The 25,234-nt window shown below is 42.0% G+C and overlaps 6 protein-coding genes across 9 annotated transcripts in view; 2 read left to right on the forward strand and 4 right to left on the reverse strand.

Moving 5' to 3' along the window:
• LOC115763461 (brain tumor protein) overlaps positions 1-17,544 on the reverse strand; it is a 28,565-nt gene extending 11,021 nt beyond the window's left edge. Inside the window, exons 1-2 of one of the 3 annotated variants that reach the window (XM_030706035.1) lie at positions 17,421-17,544; positions 3,855-3,930 (exon numbers count right to left, since the gene is read on the reverse strand). The gene's annotated coding sequence lies outside the window, so the exon portion shown is untranslated. Of the gene's footprint in view, positions 1-1,035; positions 1,754-3,854; positions 3,931-17,420 lie in introns of those variants that run through there. The other 2 variants (XM_030706037.1, XM_030706036.1) reach the window with 2 other exon arrangements.
• Positions 17,545-18,056: 512 nt separating this feature from the next.
• Positions 18,057-18,518, forward strand: LOC115763322 (probable DNA-directed RNA polymerases I and III subunit RPAC2). The gene is made up of 2 exons (XM_030705822.1): positions 18,057-18,150; positions 18,206-18,518. The coding sequence occupies exons 1-2, from the start codon at positions 18,082-18,084 to the stop codon at positions 18,506-18,508; spliced, it is 372 nt and encodes a 123-aa protein (XP_030561682.1). The 5' UTR covers positions 18,057-18,081; the 3' UTR covers positions 18,509-18,518.
• Positions 18,519-19,230, reverse strand: LOC115763321 (dynactin subunit 6). Its single transcript, XM_030705821.1, has 2 exons — positions 19,142-19,230; positions 18,519-19,078 (listed from the first exon to the last, which is right to left on the reverse strand). The coding sequence occupies exons 1-2, from the start codon at positions 19,156-19,158 to the stop codon at positions 18,538-18,540; spliced, it is 558 nt and encodes a 185-aa protein (XP_030561681.1). The 5' UTR covers positions 19,159-19,230; the 3' UTR covers positions 18,519-18,537.
• Positions 19,231-19,521: 291 nt separating this feature from the next.
• On the forward strand, positions 19,522-21,692 carry LOC115763318 (asparagine--tRNA ligase, cytoplasmic). Of its 2 annotated transcripts, none has more exons than XM_030705817.1 (2): positions 19,522-19,643; positions 19,797-21,692. In XM_030705817.1, the coding sequence occupies exons 1-2, from the start codon at positions 19,610-19,612 to the stop codon at positions 21,437-21,439; spliced, it is 1,677 nt and encodes a 558-aa protein (XP_030561677.1). In that variant the 5' UTR covers positions 19,522-19,609; the 3' UTR covers positions 21,440-21,692. The 2 variants fall into 2 exon arrangements, with proteins under 2 accessions (XP_030561677.1, XP_030561676.1); XM_030705816.1 differs by lacking the exon at positions 19,522-19,643 and adding an exon at positions 19,652-19,746.
• Positions 21,693-22,038: 346 nt separating this feature from the next.
• Positions 22,039-22,986, reverse strand: LOC115763320 (protamine-like). Its single transcript, XM_030705820.1, has 2 exons — positions 22,301-22,986; positions 22,039-22,228 (listed from the first exon to the last, which is right to left on the reverse strand). The coding sequence occupies exons 1-2, from the start codon at positions 22,838-22,840 to the stop codon at positions 22,166-22,168; spliced, it is 603 nt and encodes a 200-aa protein (XP_030561680.1). The 5' UTR covers positions 22,841-22,986; the 3' UTR covers positions 22,039-22,165.
• LOC115763319 (general transcription factor 3C polypeptide 5) lies at positions 22,857-25,206 on the reverse strand. The gene is made up of 5 exons (XM_030705819.1): positions 25,045-25,206; positions 24,786-24,987; positions 24,598-24,727; positions 23,189-24,544; positions 22,857-22,939 (listed from the first exon to the last, which is right to left on the reverse strand). The coding sequence occupies exons 1-4, from the start codon at positions 25,162-25,164 to the stop codon at positions 23,557-23,559; spliced, it is 1,440 nt and encodes a 479-aa protein (XP_030561679.1). The 5' UTR covers positions 25,165-25,206; the 3' UTR covers positions 22,857-22,939; positions 23,189-23,556.
• Positions 25,207-25,234: the final 28 nt, after the last annotated feature.

Raw genomic sequence — 25,234 nt, forward strand, 5'->3', positions numbered from 1 at the left:
AAATTATACAAGTATATTTTTACCACATAATCGCAACAATTGTAGAAATTGTTCTTTAAGCCTTGATATAGTACAACGGAACCGAACAAGGAAAAAATGATTGATTTATATCATTAATCAACTCCACATGAAACAATAATATTGTTGACGTTTCGCATTTGATTTAATCTGTGAATATAACCTAATTTAGTTGCGGTTTATAATATGAAAGCGATTGAGTGATCTCGTAGATACACAGTGCTATGCATAATTTGTTGCTGTTGTTTTTTTTTTGTTTTGTTTGTCGTTGAACTTTTAACCTTTAATGCCTCTATCATAGTACTACGTATAAGTATTAAGACTTTGTCACTGTCAAAACTTGTTTATCACTGGGCCTTAATTTACAGATGCGACTGTAGACAGGCCGCCAAGCAGGGGTATTAAAAATACAAGACAACAATAAGAAATGAGATAATAATAACAAAAAATGTGTAAACGTTAATACAAACAACACAAAACGCGCGGAAAAAGAACAAACACGAAGCAAAGCAAAACCTAAAAGCAAGACGTTTAAATATTGTTGCTGCCGTTGTTGTTGTTGTTGTTGACTGCATTGCGCCGTATCCGTATTCCAACAAACAAATACATGCATAGCGCGCGCAAGTGAAGCGGCACTCGTAGACAAATGAAACGTAAAAGGCGAGCAGGAAAAAGGCAACAGCACACAATACATATACATATCCATATACACATACACATATACATGCACACGAGCAAACGAGACAGCCACGCACTCACGTACCACGTACTCAGCGCGCCGATTCTAAACAAGTTGATGAACTCTGCGACGCAGACGTTGCTGCTGCTGTTGCTGCTGCTGCTATGCTGTTAATGCTTGTGTTGGCGTCGGTCGGCGTGTGTAGAGGAACAGGAAAAACAGTTTTTATACGTTTGTATGTATGTATGTACAGAGAAGCGTGCGCTGCACTTTTATTTATTTATTACACTATTATTAATACTTTTTATTGCTGTTTTGCTTTGCAAACTCACGCATACATTGAAATGTGCAACAACCGTTGGTAGAAACGTACGACACAGCGCGACGGTTGATGATGGACGAGACGACAACGGACCCAACGAGGACGACGACGTTAGCGTGTACACGTTGTTTATGCGGCGAGCGCAAAGAACTGAATGAGAATGAGTAAACATAGAAGAATTTTACAAGATACGAGCGGCGGCATGGAACAGTTGTCGACATGAAATGAAATGATACGAAATGGAACGGAACGGAACGAACCAACGCCAAGTCAAAAACTCACACAACCAGTTCGGCGCGCATAAAACAGAGACAAAGAACGCAGCTCCGTGGCGCGGCATGGTAGCAAAATCTAGTTTGGGGGTCCCACAACACAACAAAAAATGCTCAATGCGCAACGAAATGGCATATGGAACGTATGTACATGTGGAATGTATTGTACATAGGCCAGCAACGACTGCGCTGCTAGCGATGAGACTGACCTCTGACAACCTCCTACACACACACACACATACACAGTAGAATGACAGAAGTACAAGAGTGAGAAGCAGCCAGAACAAGGAGAGCAGTGCACTCCACTGCGGCAGGAAGTCTGTGTGTGTGTGTATGTAATGGAGCAAGAGTGTGGATGGAGCGAGTAAACGAGTTGCAGCGTCATTATAAAGAAAACAAAAATTTGGTAAAAGACTTTGACTTTATTAATTCAAAACATATGTGTGATGTCCTCACAATGAATGCATTACTTATCCGACAATATTTGCATATTGATTGATTGGATGGGCAGTGTTACCACCCTGGCTCATAAGTAGCATGAAGAGAGAGCCCTACAGACAATTCATATGCAAATTGAAAACAAATGAAAGAGAAGACAGGTAAAAGATGATTTGCGGCCTGCTGTTCAGTTAAATGTGCTATTTTTGTACATACACACAACTTTTTATGGTAAAGGCTACAAATAAAACGATCAGGTATGTACATACATACATGTGTGTGTATGTATGTATGCGTGATAGACGCTACGCGCTGATGCAATAGGAAAAATGTAAAAGTCTGCGCAGCAGCGGACGACGCTTGCGTCATGTGCGTTAAGCAAGCTTAAGAATAGCGCGCAGCGGCAGCAGAGGCAGCGCCAGTAGCAGCAGCGCACAATAAACCAGTCTAGAAACGAGCGCGCTTGGCTCCAATACACACACACACACACATGCACACACGAATTGTATATAATTATGCTGCGTATGTGTGAGCGTGTATTTGTTGGCAACTAAAAGGGCCTTAAACTTTGTTAAAAGTCAAGGTCAGTGATTTCTTGTGCGCTTTGGCCAACGTTGCCAACTTTGATTGAGTCCGCCTGCTTACATACATATCCACATATCTGCAACTGTGTTTGCGTGCGTGCGTCTGTGTGTGTGTGTGTCTCCGCTGCCCGATGTGTGACTCACGCAGGAGGTGGCAACATCGTCGTCGTTGTTATTGTTGTTGTCAGACAGGGGCGAAGAGCTGTAGCATAAGAAGGCGGCGTGCTGCGCGTCTGCTTTATTTGCTCTCGCTCTGTCTCCCTGTTCGGATTCTGAGAATTATGGGTTCAAGTGTTATATATGTATATGTAAGTATGTATGCGCATGTGTACATGTGTGCGGCACAGGAAACAAGTGGTAAATGGCACACGGCATCTCGACGTCTTATTTCATTTTCGAGCTTAAGCTTCTGTGATCGATCTGCCTGCGCTTGCCAGCTCCGACTGTCCTTGCAAGCGGTTCATGAACCCCCAATGACGAACGAGACGTCGAACGTGCCAAAGCAGCAAACAACAACAACAAAAAAGAGGAGGGACGAGGCAACGACGGCCGCAGCACTAAAGAAGGCAGCATCATGAAAAAAAAAACGTTTAAATATTTTTACTATTGACAAATACACAATTACAAGACAAAAGACAATAGTCTGGCTATATAATAACGACATGATAAGCCAAACTGATGCTGCATTGTTTGAATTAGTCAGCCCTAACCTCAAAACAGTTTTATTGCCATATTGACAGACAATTCAATCGAGCGCGCGCTCATTAAACACAGTCAGCCAATTAAATGCCGTCTCGGCTGTGTTCGATTCGTTTCAAGCGAAGAGCGAGAGAGCATGATGGATGCAGTCCCTGGGCTCTGGCCCTTTTAGCAGCTGTCATTGTCACAAGCAGCCAGATGTCTGCTGGCAGCGGCGTCGCTGAACGTAACCCAACCCAAAAACCATAAAAACAACAAGAATGCAGGCCATTTACACATACACGCACACATAAAGGTACATGCATATATGTGTTTGTTATGGCTTTTTCAATCATATTGGAGGAAAAAGTGACACTTGAAACCGGAAATTAGGCAGCTTGTACCCGAAATATTAATGCAGCTGTCGAGCGTTGCTTCTGCCGCTCTCTCGCGCTCTCTCTCTCTCTCTCTCTCTCTCTCTCTCTCTCAGTCCTTTGCTCTCATAAGAGAAGTGGATCCGAGTGCAAGGCTTGCCTGCCAGTGCAGAGAGCCTGCAGAGAGCAAACGCGCTCTTGAAGACCGGAAGTAAAAAAAAAAAAGCTCAGGCGAGCTTGAAATCAATTGTTTAATTCTTGAGGCCTTATTTTTAAAATCGTTTTACGCTTGATTGCGTAATAATACAGTAATAAATGTGAGTTTATATGCATGTTTTTAGCTGCAGCTGCTAACCGCGACGGACGGAGCCACAACCCCTTTGCGTTTGACAATTGCAGTTGTATGTGTGTGCGTGTGTGTGTGTGTGCGTGTGTGTGTGTGTGCGTGTGTGTGTGTGTGCGTGTGTATGTAATTCCTAGTTGACTTACTCTCTTTGATCTTCCTAGAGCTCTCTCTCGCGCTCTCTTTCAAGCATTGGCGTGTTGCATTGCGAAATGTGTTTACCTGCAATAAAAGAGAAAAAAGATACATAGATTATGAAATTGATATTTTGGTTGATTGTTTGGAAATTTTAAGAAATGAATTCGTTATTTTATACCCTTGCATTGCACACATGCCAAAAATGAAGACCGAAATCGATATCTTCTTGGTTTTCAACACCCACGATATCCCCTTACATTATCGCTAATTAGGGCAACGTTTTTTTTTTTTTTTTATTTTTTTCTTAGAGCCCTAGCCCGCACAAAGCTGCTACCCTACGCTTCTTCTTGTCTCTCCGGCCTCGCACTGACCTCATATTTCGCGTTAAACTCATGTCTGAGACTGGGTAGACATGTGCAGGAAATTTCGATCAGCCTCCCCACACACGTTGAAACCTAAACTGCTGCGGTTCTCTTAATCTCAGTCGCCGACTTGTGCTCAGTTTGAACTTAGTTTCTGGCGTTCCCAGAAACGTTTGCGAAAACTGTTAAAGGCAAAAAGACAACAGATCGAGCAGCCGTAGGAATAGAACAACAATAATAGAGCACAAAGCAGAACAGAAACCAGTGTTAAAATGACATTAGTTGGGGACGGGCACACATACACTTGTACACAAAATACAAATAAATGCGTTAACAAAACAAAAGTCAACGAACGGCTAAAAATTCACGAACTTGAAAAAAAAAGTGGCAACAGCGACGCAGACGCCGACGTTGACGCCGGCAGCGATGTCAATAAACCAACTAACCGTCGACCCGCGTCGTTTTTGTCGCCGTTGTTGTTGTTGCTGTTGTTGTTGTTTTAAGTGCGTGTGGAGCGCTTAGAGCGGGTCGCCCATGAATAGCCAAACGACAACAACAAGAACGCATAAACTATGAAAAGCCCAAAAGCAGTTAAATTTAAAAACTTGTTAGTCTCGCACAATAATACAACAAGAACAAGATACAAATATTACAACAAAAAAAAAAGCAAGCAACGCTTGGGATTTAAAAACATATTTTGTACCAGCTATAAATTGTGTAAGAATACATTTTAATTATCTCTTATATTATTTTTATTGTAGCTCGATATTAGTTTTAGTACATTTCCACCACGTGCGGCAGCTTGGCGAACGGTATTGTCGTCTTGTGGTGATTATCGGCCCGTGGTGAAATACGCTTTGCTCAAGTCGGAAGTCGCGCTTTCTCGTTCTCGTTCTCGCCTCCTTCTTCTACTTGTGCTCAGAGACGGGCACCCGCATGGCATACAAATTGCCGTTCGTACGTGAGATATGATGGATGCGTCTGCCTCTTCTTCTATCCGCCACATTCACCGTCGAGTGATTTGGCAGATATTGAATTTCTAGGTTGAAGGACGGCCTGAAGATTTATGGCTGTTGCCGGCAGAAGATACACACATACATGTGTGCATGTTCCGTGTATTGCAGGCTGCAAAGCTCTTAAGTACACGCATTAATTTTAACAAGTCGCAAAATGAAAACAGGCAGCAAAATGCACTCCCCAAACCACCCACCACCACCCAATGTTAATTACGTGTCTGTTTGGAGACAAAAAAAAAAACACTATGGCAATCAGCTTCGGGAAGCCGAATATTGAATACCCTGGTTGACATTAATGTACATTAAAAAAACATTTTCAAGCGATTGTTCCTATTGGAATGAAACTCCTTTTAGGCGAACAATGGGCGTCGGGTAATAGAGAAGGAAAATGTCCACCCAAGAAAGGTGTCCGCCTAATAGGAGTGGACATTGGGCAAGTTTTCACTGTGTTAATGACAGTTTAACAATATTGTAGTTCGATCAGTTGGACATTGAAATATATGTATGTTGTCTATAATTTGGATCACGTGACATTTTCGAACTGCGAACCTGTGATCCTGGTAAATAACATACACATATATATTCTTTACAACATGTCATATCCTTCAGACTGTTACATATTGATTTCAGAAATGAAAATGCCTGCTTTATTACAACTAGAAAGTGTACTGTGGAGGCTTAGTAGAATGGCGTCTAAAGCTGCGTCTACGGTGCGTTATGTGGTTGAGGGTGGTTTTAGGTGGTGTAGGTGTGGGCGGTGGGCGTGCAATGTGTGTAATTGATGAGTGCTGTTAATTAAAGGCGGCTCTAACTGTCGTTCTATGTTAATTTCACAGCTGAGCAAAGGTAAAGTAAAGAATAAGAGTCCTCTGCAAACACTTTTGATAGATTGTGAAAAGTAACGTTTTTAGATGGAAATTTAAGTTTGAACGTAGTACGAGTGTGTTATCGATAATCGATAACTTGCCCCCTTTTCAAGCAATCGATAAAAGCTTGACAACGACCTGAATCGATCAAGTTTAAGTTTTGTTTAAGCTTAACTCAAAAACTATAAAAGCCATATATGTATACAAAATTGAGTATATGAACTCTCGCTCAATTCCTTTTTGGGTCATTTCTTATATATAGGGTTTTCTGTATGATATATAACCCATAAGCCAAAATATTCTATTGGCCGAGGAATAGGCTATTTTGCAGAGATCAGACTCAAATTGGTTTTACCTAATTCATGTTTTCTGAACAGTTTTTTACAGTGGTCAATAATATTATTGCGTATAATTTCTTTGAATAGTTTTTTTTTAATTTGTTGTAATATGTAATTTGCCGAATCTTCAAATCGAACTTTATTAGCAATCTATATACATACATATATATTTAAACATACATACACACACCTGACTCAAGAATTTCATGCAAAATAATTAAGATCGAGAATTCTAATCCATATTAGTCAATTTTCCGCCCATCCTTAGCATTGAGTCTTCTGCACAGATCGCGCAGTTCAATGCCACAATTATTGCCCCCCCTCCCCCCTCTCTCCACTCCTTCCACCATCCACGCACAAGTTTCAGTTCCAGTTCCAGTTACCATTTCGTTCCTCTGGCAGAACACCATCGCGCACTGTTTTGCTGTTGCTTCTGTTGTTGTTCTCGTGATCTTCACGCGCGTCGAAACAGCGAGGGCGGTTGGCGTTGCTTGGAGTGGAAAGGTGGTGGGGGGGAGGGGAGGTAGGGGGGCTGCTCTCTGTTAAGCGTCTGTTCTTTTGTTTCAAACCCGTTTATTGGCTCTAGCACTGCGCTGCTCTGCTCTGCTGCTGCTGCTGCTGCTGCCGATGCCCTGAGATTCTGCCTAGGCAGCATTTCAACTTTCAAAAAGACAAAGTCAGCGCCAGGTTATACACAATACACATACATACAAATGTCTGTATGTATGTGTGCATCGTTGTGTGCGTGCCTTGTCAGCCCCCTTTGTCTCCTGTTAGAGCCGCGTTTGCTGCTGTTGTCTTTGGGTGAGCTTTGCTCTTGGCCAAAATGTGTGTGTGTGTGTGTGTGTGTGTGTTTGGGTTATTTATTTGCTTTTGAAAACTTTTTGTTATGCTTCTTCTTCTTCGTAGACTATTTGGCGCAATCTTCTGTTGCCTTTCGGCTCAGCGCATTCGTTTACCTTATGCCTTACCGCCCCCCCGCCGACCGCTGCGGCCCGCACAGTTGTCATTAGGTTCTCTTCTCTTCTCTTCTCTTCTGTTCTGTTCCTCTTTCACCTTTACATCCGCGGCGCAGTGGAAAATTTGGCAAAAAGGTCAACGTTCATAATTGTTGGAGCACTTTTCAGCAGCCAACGTGAAAGAACCCACCGAACCGCGGCCATACTCCATAACACACACACACACACACACACACACAAATACAATTTCCTTTTTGTATGCATATTTGTTTCGACAGATTATTTTCATCGGAAATGGCGCTTTTGGGTGCCGCTCGCTTGATATGCTCAATTTCTATGGAGTCGTCCGTCCACACCTCCAAAGCTTGCTTCGATGATTTTGGGGTTTTCCCGGGAACTAGCTGCTTCTGAAAAACTTTGCTTATGCATCAATTCTCGTCGAACCGCCGTGTAGTTCTTTGAACCTAGTTCTGCTCCCTTGGGAACCCAGGGATTGCGGACAATTACCTCTGCTTACGTATATGCATATCTTAAAAGTCAGCTCTACTATTGCTAGATATTAATTAAAGGCAAATTGTTGCAAGTTTTCCAAAGACATACATATTTACTTTTATCAGTCTATAAACTTTCAAATAACTCAAATGCAAAAAAAAAAATGAAAACTATTCCAAAATCCTTATAATGTTATGAATTTTATAAACCCATTTCGTAAGCACTTTTCTCGTACATTTCTTGAGAAATCTAGAAAATTCTTGAATTCTTTAGTTTTTTATAAGGCCAATTTTAAAAATCTTATATTAAAAGATGGCGATGCATATTTCTTGAAGTTCTGAGTTCACGATTTTTATACCCTGATCCCATTAAAAATGGGTATAAGGGTATATTGTAATTGTGCAAAATCCAAATGTATGTAACAGGCAGAAGGAAGCATCTCCGACCCCATAAAGTATATATATTCTTGATCAGCATCAATAGCCGAGTCGATCTAGCCATGTCCGTCCGTCTGTCCGTATGTATGAACGCAAGGATATCAGAAGATATAGATGTAGGTGTGCCTAGTGCCTGCTCGGATCGAGTTTGCCTCCGATAATCGATAACTTACTTCGTTTCCAAGCAATCGATACAAATCGATATCGATATCCTGATTTTTGGGCATTTTTGGTAAATAATAAGAGCTAGAGTCACCAAACTCGACATATAGCTTCTAAAATAGAATATATATATATGCATTTGATGTCGACTAGAACCTCTTACTTGTTCTATTTACTTTAAGTTTATACTTTAAATCAAGTGAATTGAATAAAGTATCTAATACTTGCTTTAATTGGAGGATCTCATATTATTAGGAGTGCATTATAAAACGATTTATGTAAATGGTTCTCGACTTTCATCCAATTTTGCTCTAGAAAATTGGAGGTCAAAGTTTACCAACGAAAACGGAAACCCCATCTCGAGTCAAACAGTCCAAATTGAAACAATTAAATTATGTTATACATAATTATAATCGAGTCGGAACGCGAGAGAGATAGAGTGAGAGAGAGAGAGAGATAGAGAGAGAGAGTGAGAGAGAGGGAGAGGCATGAAAAACCATTAGCAAAGCTCTGTTTGGGCTCGGCTCTGGGCTTTGACTCTTGTGAACCCGTGACTGGCGACTTACGAGTTACGAGTTACGAGTTGTGCGCCGATCCGCCAACAGTTCACTATCACAGCAACAACAACAACAAGAAGAAGACCAAAAGCTAAAGCTAAACGGAGCGAAGCAGCGGCAAAGAACGTCGGCGGCGGCGTCCAACGCACGAACATTGACCTTCATTAAAGAAGAAGCAGTTGCTGGGGCCACAGCGCCCAGTCTTAAAGCTCTCTCATTCTCACACTAATTGCCCACTGTAAGTATACTCAGTACATCAACTTTCCGATGGGGTATGATAGGACAAGGCGCACGATTGCACAATAAACAATGCAAACAATCGAAATTGAGAAATTGATTTGTTTCAAGACGAGTTTCAACGAGTTTCAAGACAGTTTCTTCTGTACGTGGCACAATTTATTTTGAGTGTCTTTTCAATTATTTAAAAAGCAATTATGAAAATGTTATAGTTTGCTTGATTGTTCTCATAGCTATGCCCCTTCGCACAGCTAATTTTATCAGAGCCTACAGCTAAGAAGGAAGGTGTTAGTAGAGCAAATAGAGTACTTAAGTAGAACTTAAAAATAAACTCAATTTATTATATTATTTAAGAAAATGCAAAAAATTGTTAAAATAGAAAGAAATAAGTTATTAAGAAATTAAAGAAATCTATACTGGATATATAGAGTGTTGAGCATGGGATCAAGAGTTTGTGATGGTAAATCAGCGAACATTTATAGCCTGTCTGGCAAGCATATACATTATATAGTATATATATATAATATATGCCAGACTGAAGACTTTTAAGTTTGTTAACCTTGTTCGCCTTTAATTGTTCTGCTGCTGCCTTGCATTACAGGGTATCTGCTGTTCGCTCAACTCGTTCAAAGTATGTGCCTATATGTATTCCTCTGCTCATCAATCACACACACACACACACACACACACACACACACACACACACAGATCAGCAGACAGACAAATAGACGCTGTGCTTTGAGAGGCCGCGACTTCCTTTTATTGCTATCCTCTTCAAACTGTCTGTCTGGCTGGCTAGTTCTGTCTCCCTCGCACCTATTGCAAATTTGTCTAGTGTTTTGCATAGAACAATAAAATAAACGTAATACAGCGTGACATTTTACAACCGAATATGCTTTGGCTCAGAGTTCGGGGTACATTCACTTTGGGCCGCTGAATCACCCGGCCACAAGTTGTTGTTGTTGTTGTGCTTGTTGTTGTTGTTGATATGTTTTTGTGGCAGCAAAAGAATTAATAATAAGCAAACATCGGGCCAGGCAACACAAGAATATCTAATATAAAATCAGCAAAGGCTGGAAAGAACGTGTTTCTGTGTTTTGTTCGAGCCGAGCGTCGATCACCGAGAATTGAGCCTGAGAGAGAACGCTGGCTCGACGCGGACCGGCCCAGCCCGTTCGGGGCGAGGGGAGTTACACACGTTCCGGCGAGCTGTGTGTGCGCGTTGCCAGCCCATGCGAATTGTGAAATCATTTCTATTTCTAAACAACAACAAGCGGAAGCGAAAACAGCACAAAACAAGCCAAAAAGCTCTTTCAAAAGAAAACTACACACACACACACACACACACACACACACACACATATATATATATATATATGTGTGTATATACGAATATAATATAATATTATGTTTTATTATATTATATTGTATTTCGCTTCGTTTTATCAGCGCAACAAATTTCAAGCGAACTAAACACAAGCTCTGATAACATTTCTGCATATGTATTTGCTTTCGCGTTTGGATTCTTTCAATATGGCAAAAGCATTTTTTTTCTCTTCTTTTATTTTATTTGTTTTTTGGTTCTGCTGCAGCAAACAAACGCCGCAACAATGTTATTGTTTGATTTGCATTAACAGCTGTCTGGTCTGGCCAAGACCACAACAACCAGAACACCCACAACAACAATAACGAGAACAACAACAACAACAACAAACACATGACTGACAACAGCAGCGTGTGAACTTTTTGTGAGCTTGAGCGCCAAGAAAAGAATAAACATCAGAGCAAGACTGAGAGATGGATGTACATACACATATGTATATGTATCTGTAACTCTATCTGTATCTGCATCTGCATCTATATCTGTATCTGTATCTGTATCTGTATCTGCATCTGCATCTATATCTGTATCTGTATCTGTATCTGCGTTTTTATCTGTATCTGCATCTGCATTTGTATCTGTATCTGTATCTGCATCTGTATCTGTATCTGTATCTCTATCTGTATCTGTATCTGTATCTGCATCTGTATCTGTATCTGTATCTGCATCTGCATCTGCAACTCAGACTGAAGATGAGAAACCTCGAAGCACATGATGCGGCTCTTTCAAGAAAAAACAACAAAGTATATTGCAGTTGTCTTCAAGCGACTGCGTAATTCTCGTGCACAGCTTGAACCAGGCTATCCGACAGTATTTATTCAGATACATACATATAGATAGATATAAATATAAATATAGATATAGATATAGATATAGATATAGATATAGATTTATATATATATGTATATGGGTTGATTTTCCATTTATTATTTGATGCCTCCAGCTCTTAAACTGTGTAAGCTATAGAATTTCGCGCATAATCGTAAAACTTAATCGAAGTATATATATTCTTTATTTAAAGTCTGAACAGCAAGTCGGCTAGCTAAGGCGATAATAGAGCTTAAACCGAACCAATATACAACAAAATTAAAAACAAAAAAACCCTGAACTGAAACCTTAAAAAACCGAAGTATTCTTACAAAAATGAATTTGCTTGAAAATTGTGGGAAGCAGACTTAAAAATATCTTGGGACATATTTTAGAGAAAATATTCCTAATCTATATTCTAACTATTCCCAAAACCTACTCACTAAGTTTTTGTATCAAGATTTCTTTTAACGAAAATGTGAAGAGTTAGCGAAAAAATGATATGAAAGAACCAAAATCTTGAAATGTTAAATCCAAAATCTAAAAACTTGCAAAATGCAGCCAAAGATGATAGAACTTAAAGAAATGCCAACTGATAACAAAACAGAAATCAATTCCCATAACTACTTAGACAGATAAATCGACAGATATATATCAATAGGAACTTCCTGGCTTCCTAGAAAATCCCTGGCACGAGCCCCTTTGCTCGACCTGTGATTCGAGAGTGTCTGCTTCCGGTTAGAACGTCGTGTAAACTTTATCCGCACTTGGAAAGACTGCCGATCCGGTTACGGGACGGACGGACAGTTTTTTTTAGAACTTGAAAACCCGTTTCATTTTTTTTTAATCCAAACGCAGCACAAGTTGTCAGTTTATTATATTTTTTATTATTATTAGTAATTTTGTTTTTATTATTAATATTATTAATATAATTAGTATTATTATTGTTAAAGAATATCTAAAGTTAACATGTCATTGGGAATATATTTTGGAAACGCAAATGATTCAATGGCATCATCCATCATCCATGTATTTAATCTGTTGATTGTTGTTGTTATCAATCAATCAATCAATCAACATATATATTAAGACAATTCTGATAAAAGGCTATAAAATTGGATCTTACTATTTGTAATTTGCAGACTTGATAGGTTAAAGTCACACAAATGGCCGTACTAAATTTCTTCCAACATCAAATGCATATATATATTCTATTTTAGAAGCTTTATGTCAAATTTAGTGACTCTAGCTCTTATTATTTACCAAAATTGCCCAAAAAACAGGATTTCGATATGGATTTTTATCGATTACTTGGAAACGGGGCAAGTTATCGATTATCGGAAACAAACTCGATCTGCGCAGGCACTAGGAGCACCTGCATCTATATCTTCTGATATCCTTGCGTTCATACATACGGATGGACAGACAGACGGACATGGCTAGATCGACTCGGCTATTGATGCTGATCAATAATATATATACTTTATGGGGTCGGAGATGCTTCCTTCTGCCTGTTACATACATGTTACCCATTTTCAATGGGTTCAGCGTATAAAAAAGTGAAGTTCAGATAATTTTTGTTTCATGCTTATCATAATAAATCGTCTTATAAACAGTTTTTATAACTTCACGCTGATTTAAAACTCGTTTTGATTTGTTCTGTATCAACAATACGCAAACTTGGCTCTCAGATCCGATCTATATATCATGTCATACCTTAGTCATAGATATAATAGAAAAATATTTTTAATATTTTTATCTAACAAGATATTTTTACAAGAAAAAAAACTGCGTTTGTATGGAAAGTATTGTTACATGTATAACAGGATATTAATTCCGTTCTCTTCTTGTTTTCATTTTATCGGAAAGCGTGTTGCAACTTTGTTAGGATTTTCTTTTCGCCTTACACAACACTAGAGTTCGTCTCAAATAGCCGGTTCCAGCGACAGCAACCTGTTCGAGCCCCTTCCGTATTGTTCTTCTTCTCTCTACCCCTACGGCAATTTTCAAGACATTCAAATTTCCCACGAACCCTTACACACACTTTCGAGCCCGAAGATCTATTTACAAGTCAGCCGCCCTGTAATGCTCTGTCTGGCACTTTCTCGGACATTCCCATTAAGATATTGGACAAAACGTGCAGAGCAAAGCGTGAAATTTAGCATGCATATATGTATATATATTCATGAGCTGGCGCCTCCTGCTGTTTCCCAAGGAATTCAAAAAACAAAACTGTAAACTACCCTTAAATTCTCCCTACTAAATGACCCCCTTAATGATGATGCTCTGATTGCTGGCATTGTCTCAAAGTTAGGCAAATTACACGTTGAATAGCATTTGCTGTCAAGCCGAAACAGGAAGTGCCCGATTGTCCGTCTAGTCTGGTCGCGACTTTGGAAAATCTAACCACGCCCATGACGGGCCATTAAGCCAAGTTGCCATAAAACAGTTTTATGTGCTTATATAACATACATATACACATATGTTTGGCTCACTGTGCAGGTAAATGTGTCCCACTGTGCAATTAAAGCCGTCTTCACTTTATGACATCATAAAGGTGTAATCGAAGGTGCATACATATTTTATTTGATGGCCATATTTGGGAACGCATGTCCGCATATATATGAAAACATAAAAGCAGAAACAAGCGAAATTCATAAGGATTAGGACACTGACACCGCCCACCTCACCTGCTCGGCCCCACTCAGACGTATGAAAATCAAATCAACAAGGGTTGCCATTGTGTGTGCGCGTATGGAGGGGTTGGTTTGGAGGGGGGTGGGTTGCCTGGGGTCAATGCACAAAAATGCGTAGAACATGCGACCCACCGATGACGAGTCGCATCGCATCGTCGAGGGTGACTAGAGAAAGGAAACGTGTCCACGGTCCCTGATCCCTGGTACCCAGTTCCCAGTTGCCAGTTGCCGGGCTCGTTTCGGCTTGGAATGGTCCATCTCTGCCACATGCCGCACAAGTTGGTGGCGCGAAAGTTTATTGACCCCACGCAGACACGCACAGACTTACGATATATATTTTGGGGGAGGCTGCGCAATTGGTTCTTCTCCCGTTTCTGTTTCTTGTTCTTGCTCTTGTTCTTGTTCTTGCTGTTGTTGTTGTTGTCGGGGCAAACAGCGCCCCAGAGGGTTGATTAGCAACGCTGCCGCCCCCAAAACGTAAACTTTGCACCACCTTCCTGGCATTTGGGCTGGCATTAATATTATGGCTGACATGACTATTTATTTATTTGCAAGACACTTTCCCCCTCATGCTCGTGATTCGGGGTGGTGGTGGCCAGACAGACGTCTGCACCGAAAGCAAAAATAATAAAAGCAAGCCCAAAAGGATCAAAGCCAGACGTACGAATGTTATAAATTTTTGTTTTGTGCGACGGCTGCGATGAACCGTTGAGCTCTGTTCCACCCTTGCTGCAAACACAAAGCAACAGCAACAACAACAGCAGCACCAGGAAGAACGAACGAGCGGGCATAAATGCAAGTTAAAAAAGAGGCAGCTGTAAAAGTAAAACAATAAAAGAAGCAGAATCAGGCAATGGCCAAAAAGTGAAAAGAAAACGAAATGAAACTGCACAAACACACGCACACACACACACAGACAGAGACGCACAGGACATTGCAGCCGGGGTAGCACACGTTACATATACATGTACATACACAGCAAGCTAGGTAGTCAAACGCTATATATATACATTTACGTTTTGCAGCATTTACTTAAAGCAAAGAATTGCATTTACAAACAACAACAGTTCGATAGATTATCGATAACATTGCGATCAAATGTGACCAGCTGCTTCCTTCTAGACCTTTAATCTGGCAACATCATTTACTTTTTCTGTAGACGGTTCGCGCGGATCACTTGCATAGCAGAAGAAAAAAAACACAGACAGTGTTGCCAGACTTTTCCTAGCTCTGTCCCTGTGCGGAATGTCATAGTTGTTGTTTTTGTTTATGCTGTCTGCTCTCGACAGTTGCTTTGAATACCCTTGCAGAATTTATGTTACTTTTGTCATGAAATGTGTAAGGCATAGGAACGTCAAAAAGTTGGCTGTGATATGAAAACCTTTTATGATATTAAGCTAACTTTACCACACTCGGGATTTATTAGTTCCATTATGATCCTCATATATATGCAATATCTTATTAACATCGGACCACTATATAGGGAATATCGGTGGAATGGTAGGATTTTTTTGCTTTCCAAGAATATTCAACTAACTCTGAATTTTTCAACAGCATACATATCTGGAAAGGTTAATGTGTAGAAGTGTATTAAATCTTCGGCGAGCCGAAGATATCCTTACTTGCACGTTTATGTTTTTTTTTTTTTGGGAATTCTAAAAATGCTGCCTCCTGTCTGCAGCTCTTGGACTAACGATGGACGAACGGCGTTCAATGTCCTCTTGCTTGCTTTTCGCTAAAGGTATGTACATACACACACACATGCACACACACACACACACACACACACACAAGTACATCAATACGTATATATTTATATCTATGTCGAAGCCGTGTCGATTGCAGGCTGCTTGGCAGTCTGGCAAATCCAAACTTGCAAGCGGGGCGGGAAGGGAACGTCAGGAGCAGATGACAGGTTTTTTTTTTCTTCTTTTATGCTTTATGTGTATTTTTTCGTTCGTGGCTGCTGTACAGGATGTTGCCGTGGTCTGTGCCTTGTCTGTGTTGATGTCCAACAGGGTTTTTAGTTTTCATGGTCTGCCGCGGTCGACGTTCTTCCCTTGACAGCCAGCCGCCGACGCTGCCAGATAGCCAGACACAAATATGTTTATGTGTCTACATACATAAATTTATACGCCCTTTGCTTAGTTGCGAAATCATATATATATATGAATTATAATTATGTTTTATCAATCCTCTGCCTTTGCTGGGATCAAATACCTTTCACTATCAAATAAGTTGGATAAAAATGTTCCTGTGATCTAAGCATTTGCCTTTGTACAGGAATATGCCAGCTGGAGAACTAGACATGCACATGTATGTATGTAATATACATATGAATTCAAATGGACTTTGAAACATGCAAAAGGGTGAACAACATAATGGGGGGAACGCAGAGAAAACGGAACGTAGACGTAGACCAAACTGCAAATATGTAAGGGGAACGCATAGCATTGGATGAAACATGAAACGGCGCCAAACGCCATAAAAGCCACCAATGACACATACAAGCACACATACTCTCATTAAAAACTCTGCTATTACAACACACGCTCAAAATGTGTGGGTGTGTAGATCTGGATTGGACACCGGGACGTGAGAAACGTTTTGAGATAACGGAACACGGTTTTGCGTTAGTCACCACCACCACCACCAAAGAGATAGGCGGCGAACGGGCAGGCGGGCAGCCAGAGACAGGCTGCTTTAACAAACAACAGATGTGAGCGACGATGACGACGCCGCTTCCACCACCAAACAAATGAGCCGCAAGGCAACGTTTTCTGACAGAACATGTAAAAATAAAAAATGTACGCAAAGGCGGTGTAGGGTGAAGAACAAGCGGCCTAGCAACTACTAACGTAATAATGTATATATATATATACATATACATATATACACATGCATTTACGTACATTGATACGTATGTATTGGAATAACAGCAAATAAAAAGAATAACAGAGCTGAGCGCTGGCAGCGAACTGGTCTTCTAGCATACGCTTCCGCCTTTGCGCACGCCTGGCGTCGGCAGCGCAACTGCTGCATGAATTTGCATAATTTGATATAGTGTATGTGTGTATGTATGTACACATACATGTATATACGGCGCGTTGCTTATATATAAGTGGGGAGGCGTGGTAGTCACAACAAAAAGAAATTCATAAAAAATGACACCTTTTTGGTTTATAAAATACCAATAAAATATATTAAAGTGCATACTATGTACAATGAGCTGATTTGGTTTTTTTTTGCTGCTTTTGCACAAACCTGTATTTCATTTGCCGTTTCTGTTTCTGTGTTGTTTTTGTTGGATCGCTGCAGATTATTTTCGCCGTTTCTTTCTTTATTCCTGTCTGCATTGACGCACAAAACGAAATGCTGCAAAAAGTTTTGTGCTCATTCGTAATGTCAGTGATTTTTTTTTTTTTTGTTTTTTTTGTTTTTGAGCAACAAGACGATGCCGACGTTCACGTTAAATGCATTGCACAAATAATTATGTTTGTAGTTGCAATTTTTTTGCCGCCTTGCTTAGCATATCATGTGCAGTGTTATTTTTGTTGTGTTTCTTTTGCCGCCTTTTCTGCTGTATAAGACTTTTTTTTGGTTCCAAACACACGCACACAACACATACACAGTCGCGGCACTTTACTTATTGCAATTTGCTTATGCTGTTTGGTAACTTTTGTGAAAAGCGTTGAATTACACTAGAAATTGACTATCGTATTGTTGTTGCGCTCTAAATAACGATTGCACTAATTATAAATTAACAACAATACTACGTTTATAAATTCGCATTAACTCAGTTTCAAGCGTGTTCTCGCTGTATGTGCAAGAACACGAGTGTTGCAAGACATCGCAAATAACGAAATATCGAAAATTCGATAACACAGGGCTGCAAAGCAACCGATAAACACTGTGCACGTTTTTGATGAAAACAATAGTTACATTTGTTTTGTGTAATTCTACAATTTTCAGCACAATGGGCGCATTGGCAGAGGTAAAAAATGCTTTCACCAACAACTTTTGGACAATAAATATTGTGTAAGCCTTAGCTTGCAGGAGATGAAAAAAATGGAGACGGTTCCCGCACATTTGTTTTCATAAATGAGGGACACACGCTTGGAAATGCGTTAAAAACAATTATAGCCCGCTACCCGGAGGTCGACTTTTGCGGTTATACGATACCACATCCCACAGAGCAAAAGCTGCATTTCCGCATACAGTCGCACCGCGAGCGCGCGATTGACTTGCTGAAGCGGGGACTTGAGGACCTGGAGGCGCTGTGCGATCATACAATCGAAACGTTTGAGAAAGAGATGAATGTCTTTAATGCCTCAGCTTTAGAAGTTAACTAATACACTAGCCTATACAATACATATTAAATCTATACGACGCTGCGTGCCTTCTTTGGGTCGTAGTTGGGCTTGCGCAGGTGATGATAATTGGGCAAAACCTTCCGTAAGAAGTCGATCTGCAGGGTTTGCGAGCCCTGCTTCTCGATGGCCTCGCGCTGCAGTGCTTGCTGCCCATACACAATAGTATTTTCAGGAAGCACTTGCGCAGTGTGCATTCGAATGCCAGCTCCAATTACACAACCGCTGGACACGGTCACTCCTTTGCCAACAAAACATTTACTTTCGAACACATTTTTGTCGCCAATTCGCGCTGCCTCCACGGTGCAGCCGACTTCGAAGACATTGTGGCTTCCAATGCTCAGAATATTGTTAGCATCCCAGCTGGCGCCGTCCGAAAGTCGATGTGCTATGGTTGCATACTCCTCTACTATACAATTTTCGCCAATTATAATGGGTCCAGCGTCGGCAATGACTGTTGCGCTGGGATGCACGACGCAACCAGCGGAAAAGGTGATGTCACCACGTAGAGTGCTCTCCTCGCAGACCACCGACTTGGGGAAAATCTTGATACTAGTTGGAAAACGTTCCGTTAATAATACTACTATACGTAGATCTCAAATAATAAAGCCTTACTTGTTTTCCGTGGGCATTGCAAATATTGTAATAACTATGTTTACCTCTTTGCAGTAAAAAGTTGATTCATCGATAGATCTTAATATATCGATAAATTAATATGATCGAAACAGGGCTGTCCACGAGTGATTTGCCGCTGTTAATTAAAGTTTTGTAAAGATTATACATTGCTGCTTTACTGGCTGTTCTAATTAGGTAAATTAAATTTTCGACTTATTTATTATTTATTTGATCTTTACTGCTTGGCTGGTTATTTTGCAAACGTGATTTATGCACGATGTAAATAACAGCCCATGCGAACATTAGGGAAAATGTTACGCCTTGCTGTTAAAGACAAATTCCCAGTAATCTAATATTTCCCTTTCTTCTATTTCGTCAGCAACTGATGCAATTTGTGTGCATTTTTTAGTCAGGCAGGCCAAGAAGTTAAAAGCAGTTGCATTAAATTATATTAGATCATTTCAGAAAATGCCTACAAAGCAGTTTTCCGAGCTAACAATGAGTAAGTTATCATTTATACATACTTTAAGATTAGTATTCAGCAATGCGGCATCTGTGGCCGTCCACGTTGCCATTATATGTGTGTGTGGAAGTTACTTGTCGAAGTGAGTGTTAATTTGTGTGTAAATGGATATTTGACTGTCTATTTTTGCAGGTGCGCTTTTCACTTCGGAAAAGCGTGGAAGCGACGATTCGGGCGATGGCAGCGAGGCCAAGCCATATAAAACCATTTTGCAGGCGATGCGTCATGCCGGCAAGGAGCCCTTTCCCACTATCTATGTGGACAGCAAGGACCCGAACGCCAGCGAAGTCTACGAGCCGGCAGCCAAATCGCAGCTGAAGAAAATCCAAAAGCTCTTTGTGCGCGAGGGCCACAAGAATGCGGATAAGGAGCAGCGCGAGGCCGAGGATGCTGTGAAGCGGCAACAGAATCTGGAAGACGCTCGCAAAGTGAAGATCAGCGAGGATCCCAGCTTGCCGGTGGCCAAGAGAATTCGCATCGTCGAGGGCACCGAGCAGCGCAACACTCGTGTCAAAATCTACGGCTGGGTACATCGTTTGCGCCGACAGGGCAAATCCTTGATGTTCATTACCTTGCGCGATGGCACCGGATTCTTGCAGTGCGTGCTCAACGATCTGCTGTGTCAGACGTACGAGGCGCTGATGCTCAGCACTGAGAGCACTGTGCTGCTCTATGGCACGCTGCGGCTGCTTCCGGAGGGCAAAACAGCGCCAGGCGGACACGAGCTGAATGTTGATTATTGGGAACTGATTGGCTTGGCGCCGCCGGGCGGTGCTGATGCAATACTCAACGAGGAGGCGCATCCCGACGTGCAGCTGGACAACAGGCACATCATGATACGCGGCGAGAACACGTCCAAGGTGCTCAAGATGCGCTCCGTTGTGATGCAGGCATTCCGTGCACATTACATTGAGCGCGGCTACAACGAGGTGACGCCTCCAACGCTAGTGCAGACCCAGGTCGAGGGCGGCTCCACGCTGTTCAAGATGCAGTACTTTGGCGAAGAGGCCTACCTCACACAGAGCTCCCAGCTCTATTTGGAGACATGCCTGCCGGCACTGGGCAATGTGTTTACCATTGCGCAAAGCTATCGGGCTGAGCAGAGCCGGACACGTCGCCATTTGGCGGAGTACACTCACATTGAGGCCGAGTGTCCGTTCATTACTTTTGACGATTTGCTGGATCGCCTGGAGGACTTGGTCTGTGATGTGGTTGATCGCGTTTTGAAGTCGCCTTGGGGCTACCTCGTCAAGGAGCTCAATCCCGATTTTAAGCCACCAAAGAAGCCATTTAGGCGCATGCCATACGCCGACGCCATCAAATGGCTCAAGGAGAACAACGTGCCCAAGGAAGACGGCACGTTCTATGAATTCGGCGAGGATATTCCGGAGGCGCCCGAGCGCAAAATGACTGACACAATCAATGAACCGATTCTGTTGATTAAATTTCCGGCCGAAATCAAATCGTTTTACATGTCGCGCTGCAAGGACGATCAGCGCCTTACCGAGAGCGTGGATGTGCTGCTGCCGAATGTGGGTGAAATTGTTGGCGGTTCCATGAGGATTTACGACAGCGCCGAGCTAATGAAGGGCTACGAGCGCGAGGGCATCGATCCCAAGCCCTACTACTGGTACACAGATCAGCGCGTCTACGGCACAATGCCGCACGGCGGCTACGGCCTGGGTCTGGAACGCTTCCTCTGCTGGCTGCTCAACCGCTATCACATCCGCGACGTCTGCCTCTATCCACGCTTCCTCGACAGATGCAAGCCTTAAGTCGCTTCGCGATTTCTACAACACGCAGCATTTACAAATCTAAACAGTTTCCGCTTAAAGCTTATATATAATCCCAACTTGTCTTACGTTTAACTCACGTACAAAAGTAAAAACACGCCCAAAGGCTAAAAAATATCTGTTGAGATGCTCGGCATCTGCAACAAAGATAGATGCATATTATTGCCCGCTCTCGCTTAAGCGGAGCTTTATTAACCAATTCTCAAGGCCAATAAAAGAGCAACAAAAAAGTCAACAGTTGCCTTTTTAATCTGAAAATGGAATAGATTGGAGGCAAAAACAAGCATCTCCGATTATATAAAATTTATATTTATAGCCACATCTTGGGTCGGCTTACTGAGGTATTCTGATCCAACCACACGAGCAGGATTCAGACTATAGACTGGGTAAATGCAGCTCACAGTAGAGACTCCTCTTATTACAATTACTGTGGACATCAATTTGTTTCAATCTCAAGCAATCAATCCCTTAATTCTGGGATGTTGTATGTGATCTTAGCTATGGCCATAACTAACTCGAATTAAAGAATGCTGAAGAGCATTTCCTGGGCGCGATTCATTATAAGAGATATATTTAATAGATACTGGGTGCATTGCATTATTGTATTTATGATTCTAAACGAGAAGCAAATGACATCAGAACTCGAAGAAGCAGCTGAAGGCGCGGTATTCCTTCGTTTGTGACTATAATGAACAGGTCCAGATATAGTTATTCATTTATATTGCATTCACATCGCAGTTGCTGGCGCTGACTGGCACTGACCAGGCAAGCCTATTAAAAGAGAGGGAGAGAGATTTGGTTAGTGGCAAGGAGCGTGGACGTGGGCTGATTGTGGATCAGTACCTGGCGACGATATCGCAGCTTCTTGTTATCACTCAGACACCGCCATTCATAGGCAGCCAGAATGACTAGCTGCTTGGGCAACAGGCCGCAGTATCTGCGTCGAACGGTGCGAACGAAATTCAAGTATGGGTTGTTCGTGATTGGACCCGGTTTCACCCACTTTTTGCGTTTGACACCGAAGCGCCTCTTTCGTTTGCGGGGCTGGCATATGTTACGCTTGGTCCTGCGTGTCGTGCACCTTGGCTTCAGACTTCTCGAGCAGGACGGCTTCTCAGGACAGAATGGGTCTAAAATTGTATCGTCGGCATCATCTTCTTTGCAAAGTTCCATAGAACTGACTGGATCAACGGTCTCTATATTTGATGTATTGCAATTGTCTATATTGCGATACTTTTCCTTTTCCTCAAAGGTCATTCTGTTCCAAACTGTCGCACAATGTACCAAGTCCTCCTCCTCCAAAGTGCCAACGCCGCCACAAGCGGCATTCTCTGCCTGGCACCCAACTTGTTCCGCACTGTTAGACCCTTCAAATAGCTCCATTTTGTCTCTTGATTAGTTAGGGAATGGGCAAAAGAATCGGAGATTTATTATGTAATTTTTGCATTTAATCCTTGATATACTAACTGAAATTTCTGAAAACTTTTTTAAAAATTATTAATTGAAAAACCTTCTTTTTTTTTTTGCAAGTGTTACATTTACAAACAATTTTATTAAAAGCTGACGCTGACAATACAAAAATATTAATATGCTGGGAAATTCGAATTTTATTCGTGCTCAGCGGCCAGTGGCAGAAAAATAAAATCGGTTGCCTACTATGTTTTCATATATTGCAAAAAGGACATAGCCTGCCCATGGACACAATCTTTTAATTAATATATATACACTTACCCAAAGGAAGACCCGAGTCTAAGCTGCATTATAACCTGGTGCGCATCACTGAAAGCTTGAAAGGAAGTAGAGCTAGGATTACCCACTGGCAATCAGCAGAGTGACTTTACAAGGCTTAAAGGATTTAAAGGAAATGTCTATGATGATTGACAATCAGTTTGAATCAGTTCAGCTTCAGTTCCCCAGTTTTAAAAGATTGGGACAAGTTTCTTTTATAAGCATCTTAATCGTCCACTTGTTGACATGTTCTTTAGATCTTGTTAATTTTGCAATCCCAAAACTATTCAAAAATCTTGTAAAACTATTAGTGATCACAGCTAAAACCATTTTAGTTTGTCTTATTGTTAGAGATCACTTATTTAATCTGATCAGCTTGTGATATTGTTGAGCAGCTGTTCAATGTTTTTATCGACGAGGTTTTCGTTGGCCGGCGTTTCATCCAGGTCCATGTCCTCCTCTTGAGTCTCCTCGTCTTCGATGTAGTATTCCTCCTCCTCTGCTTCAGCGTCACCTTCGGTCTGCGGCACAGCCTCCACCTCGGCGGTCAGATGTTCTTTGCGATAATGATTACGCAGTAGATCGCTAATGGTGGCGCACACAATTTGACGCACCTGTGCGTCGAAGCTGGGTGGCAACCAGCCGGTGCGTTCGTTGCAAACAGCGCCAGTCAGCGGAGTGGGAATCTTTTCCAGCATTTCCTGTATCTTTGGCAGGCGCACATCGCAATAGCGTAGCATACACTGCCTGGAACGTGGCAACTTGTGCTCATCAAAATAGGGATAATCGATGTTTTGCACCAATTCACTTTTCATCTCCTCGCTGGCGGCCGTGGATGATCTCTTCTGTTTGGCAGACTTCCGTGAGTAGACAAACTCGGATACGCCCGAGCCGAACCGCAAGCGAAAGTCAAATGTTTGATAGTGTCGACTTTTGAAGTCCTTGCGGGGATCGTAGCCATAGCGCACGTACAATGTGCGCCAAGGACCATTGCTAAAGTAAAAGGCCAGTGATGGTATGATGCATTTTAGCTTCTCATTGGTTACGCCCGATTCGTACAGCAGCGCAATGCGTGTCCAGATGGGAATATCATCGAACAGCTTCTTGACCCGGGCGAATTGCTCGTCCGAGACGTATTTCACCTTGAGGCGCTTGAGTATTTGCGCATCTGGCTGGGTGGGAAATGTGTCCTGCATGTTGAACGAGACGACATCGTGATTGTCATAGGTGGACTTGGCCGATACGCCCAGCACCTCATGCTGACCATCTCCAGTTCCATCGATTCGATAGTGTCCCCCGTGCACAATGTCCACGCGTGCGAACAGCTCCGGCAGGCAAAGCAACTGCGCCTGAGGGCGTCTGCAGAGCAAAGGCATTGCAACACTTTCTAATTTATATAGCGAATTACTCACTTGAAATAGTCCAAGTCGGTCACATCGCGTGGCTGCACTTGATCCAATGCATACATCAGCTCTGATGCGGCACAGGAATCATCACTTTTGGGCATATGCCAAAGGGGCAGATACTGAAAATCACAAAGCGCTGCAAGCAGCAGAGTCTGGTTAACACTCTAATCAAGAATCCCTTATCCACATCTTACATTCAAATGAGAAGCTGCGGCTGCAATGGCCCAGCACCCGGACAAAGTGCTGCGGCGGGCGCGACTTGTCGCGTTTATGTCGTCGCACGGTTACCGACAGCAGCACACCTGATTTGTCTGTGCAGTCACCAAAGGTGGGCTTGTTGTATGGATTATCCGGATGAAAACGCAGCTCCAAGCGTTTCTTCTCATCACCCAGAACCTGCAAAGTGGACAATTTGCGTTGTTTCCTTTTTGTATAATATCTTAAGTTTATTACCTTTGATATGTTAACAATGCCGCCCAGAGTAGACAGCATGCGGTCTGTGTTGACCACTCGGCCAGGATATTCAATGAGCTCATATTCTTGCTGAGGACAAAAGCTTAATTGGCGCGACATGCTCGAAATTGACTTTGTTTACCGAAAAACAAATGTATAAATATAAGTTGCGGCTGCTAGCGGCGGACTA

The sequence above is a fragment of the Drosophila novamexicana genome, unplaced genomic scaffold (genome assembly GCF_003285875.2).
Source record: "Drosophila novamexicana strain 15010-1031.04,08,12 unplaced genomic scaffold, DnovRS2.1 tig00000739-arrow-arrow-pilon, whole genome shotgun sequence".
NCBI lineage: Eukaryota > Metazoa > Arthropoda > Insecta > Diptera > Drosophilidae > Drosophila > Drosophila novamexicana.

Bases quoted from the DNA above. Each gene is read 5' to 3' on its own strand.
- LOC115763319 (XM_030705819.1), bottom strand. From the start codon at position 25,164: ATGTCGCGCCAATTAAGCTTTTGTCCTCAGCAAGAATATGAGCTCATT. The intron at 24,988-25,044 runs GTAATAAACTTA...TCCACTTTGCAG, and splicing joins GCATTGTTAACATATCAAAG to GTTCTGGGTGATGAGAAGAA. The intron at 24,545-24,597 runs GTGAGTAATTCG...TTTGCTCTGCAG, and splicing joins ACCGACTTGGACTATTTCAA to ACGCCCTCAGGCGCAGTTGC.
- LOC115763318 (XM_030705816.1), top strand. From the start codon at position 19,686: ATGCGGCATCTGTGGCCGTCCACGTTGCCATTATATGTGTGTGTGGAA. The intron at 19,747-19,796 runs GTGAGTGTTAAT...CTATTTTTGCAG, and splicing joins TGTGGAAGTTACTTGTCGAA to GTGCGCTTTTCACTTCGGAA.
- LOC115763322 (XM_030705822.1), top strand. From the start codon at position 18,082: ATGAAAACAATAGTTACATTTGTTTTGTGTAATTCTACAATTTTCAGC. The intron at 18,151-18,205 runs GTAAAAAATGCT...TGTAAGCCTTAG, and splicing joins CAATGGGCGCATTGGCAGAG to CTTGCAGGAGATGAAAAAAA.
- LOC115763320 (XM_030705820.1), bottom strand. From the start codon at position 22,840: ATGGAGCTATTTGAAGGGTCTAACAGTGCGGAACAAGTTGGGTGCCAG. The intron at 22,229-22,300 runs GTACTGATCCAC...CTCTTTTAATAG, and splicing joins AGCTGCGATATCGTCGCCAG to GCTTGCCTGGTCAGTGCCAG.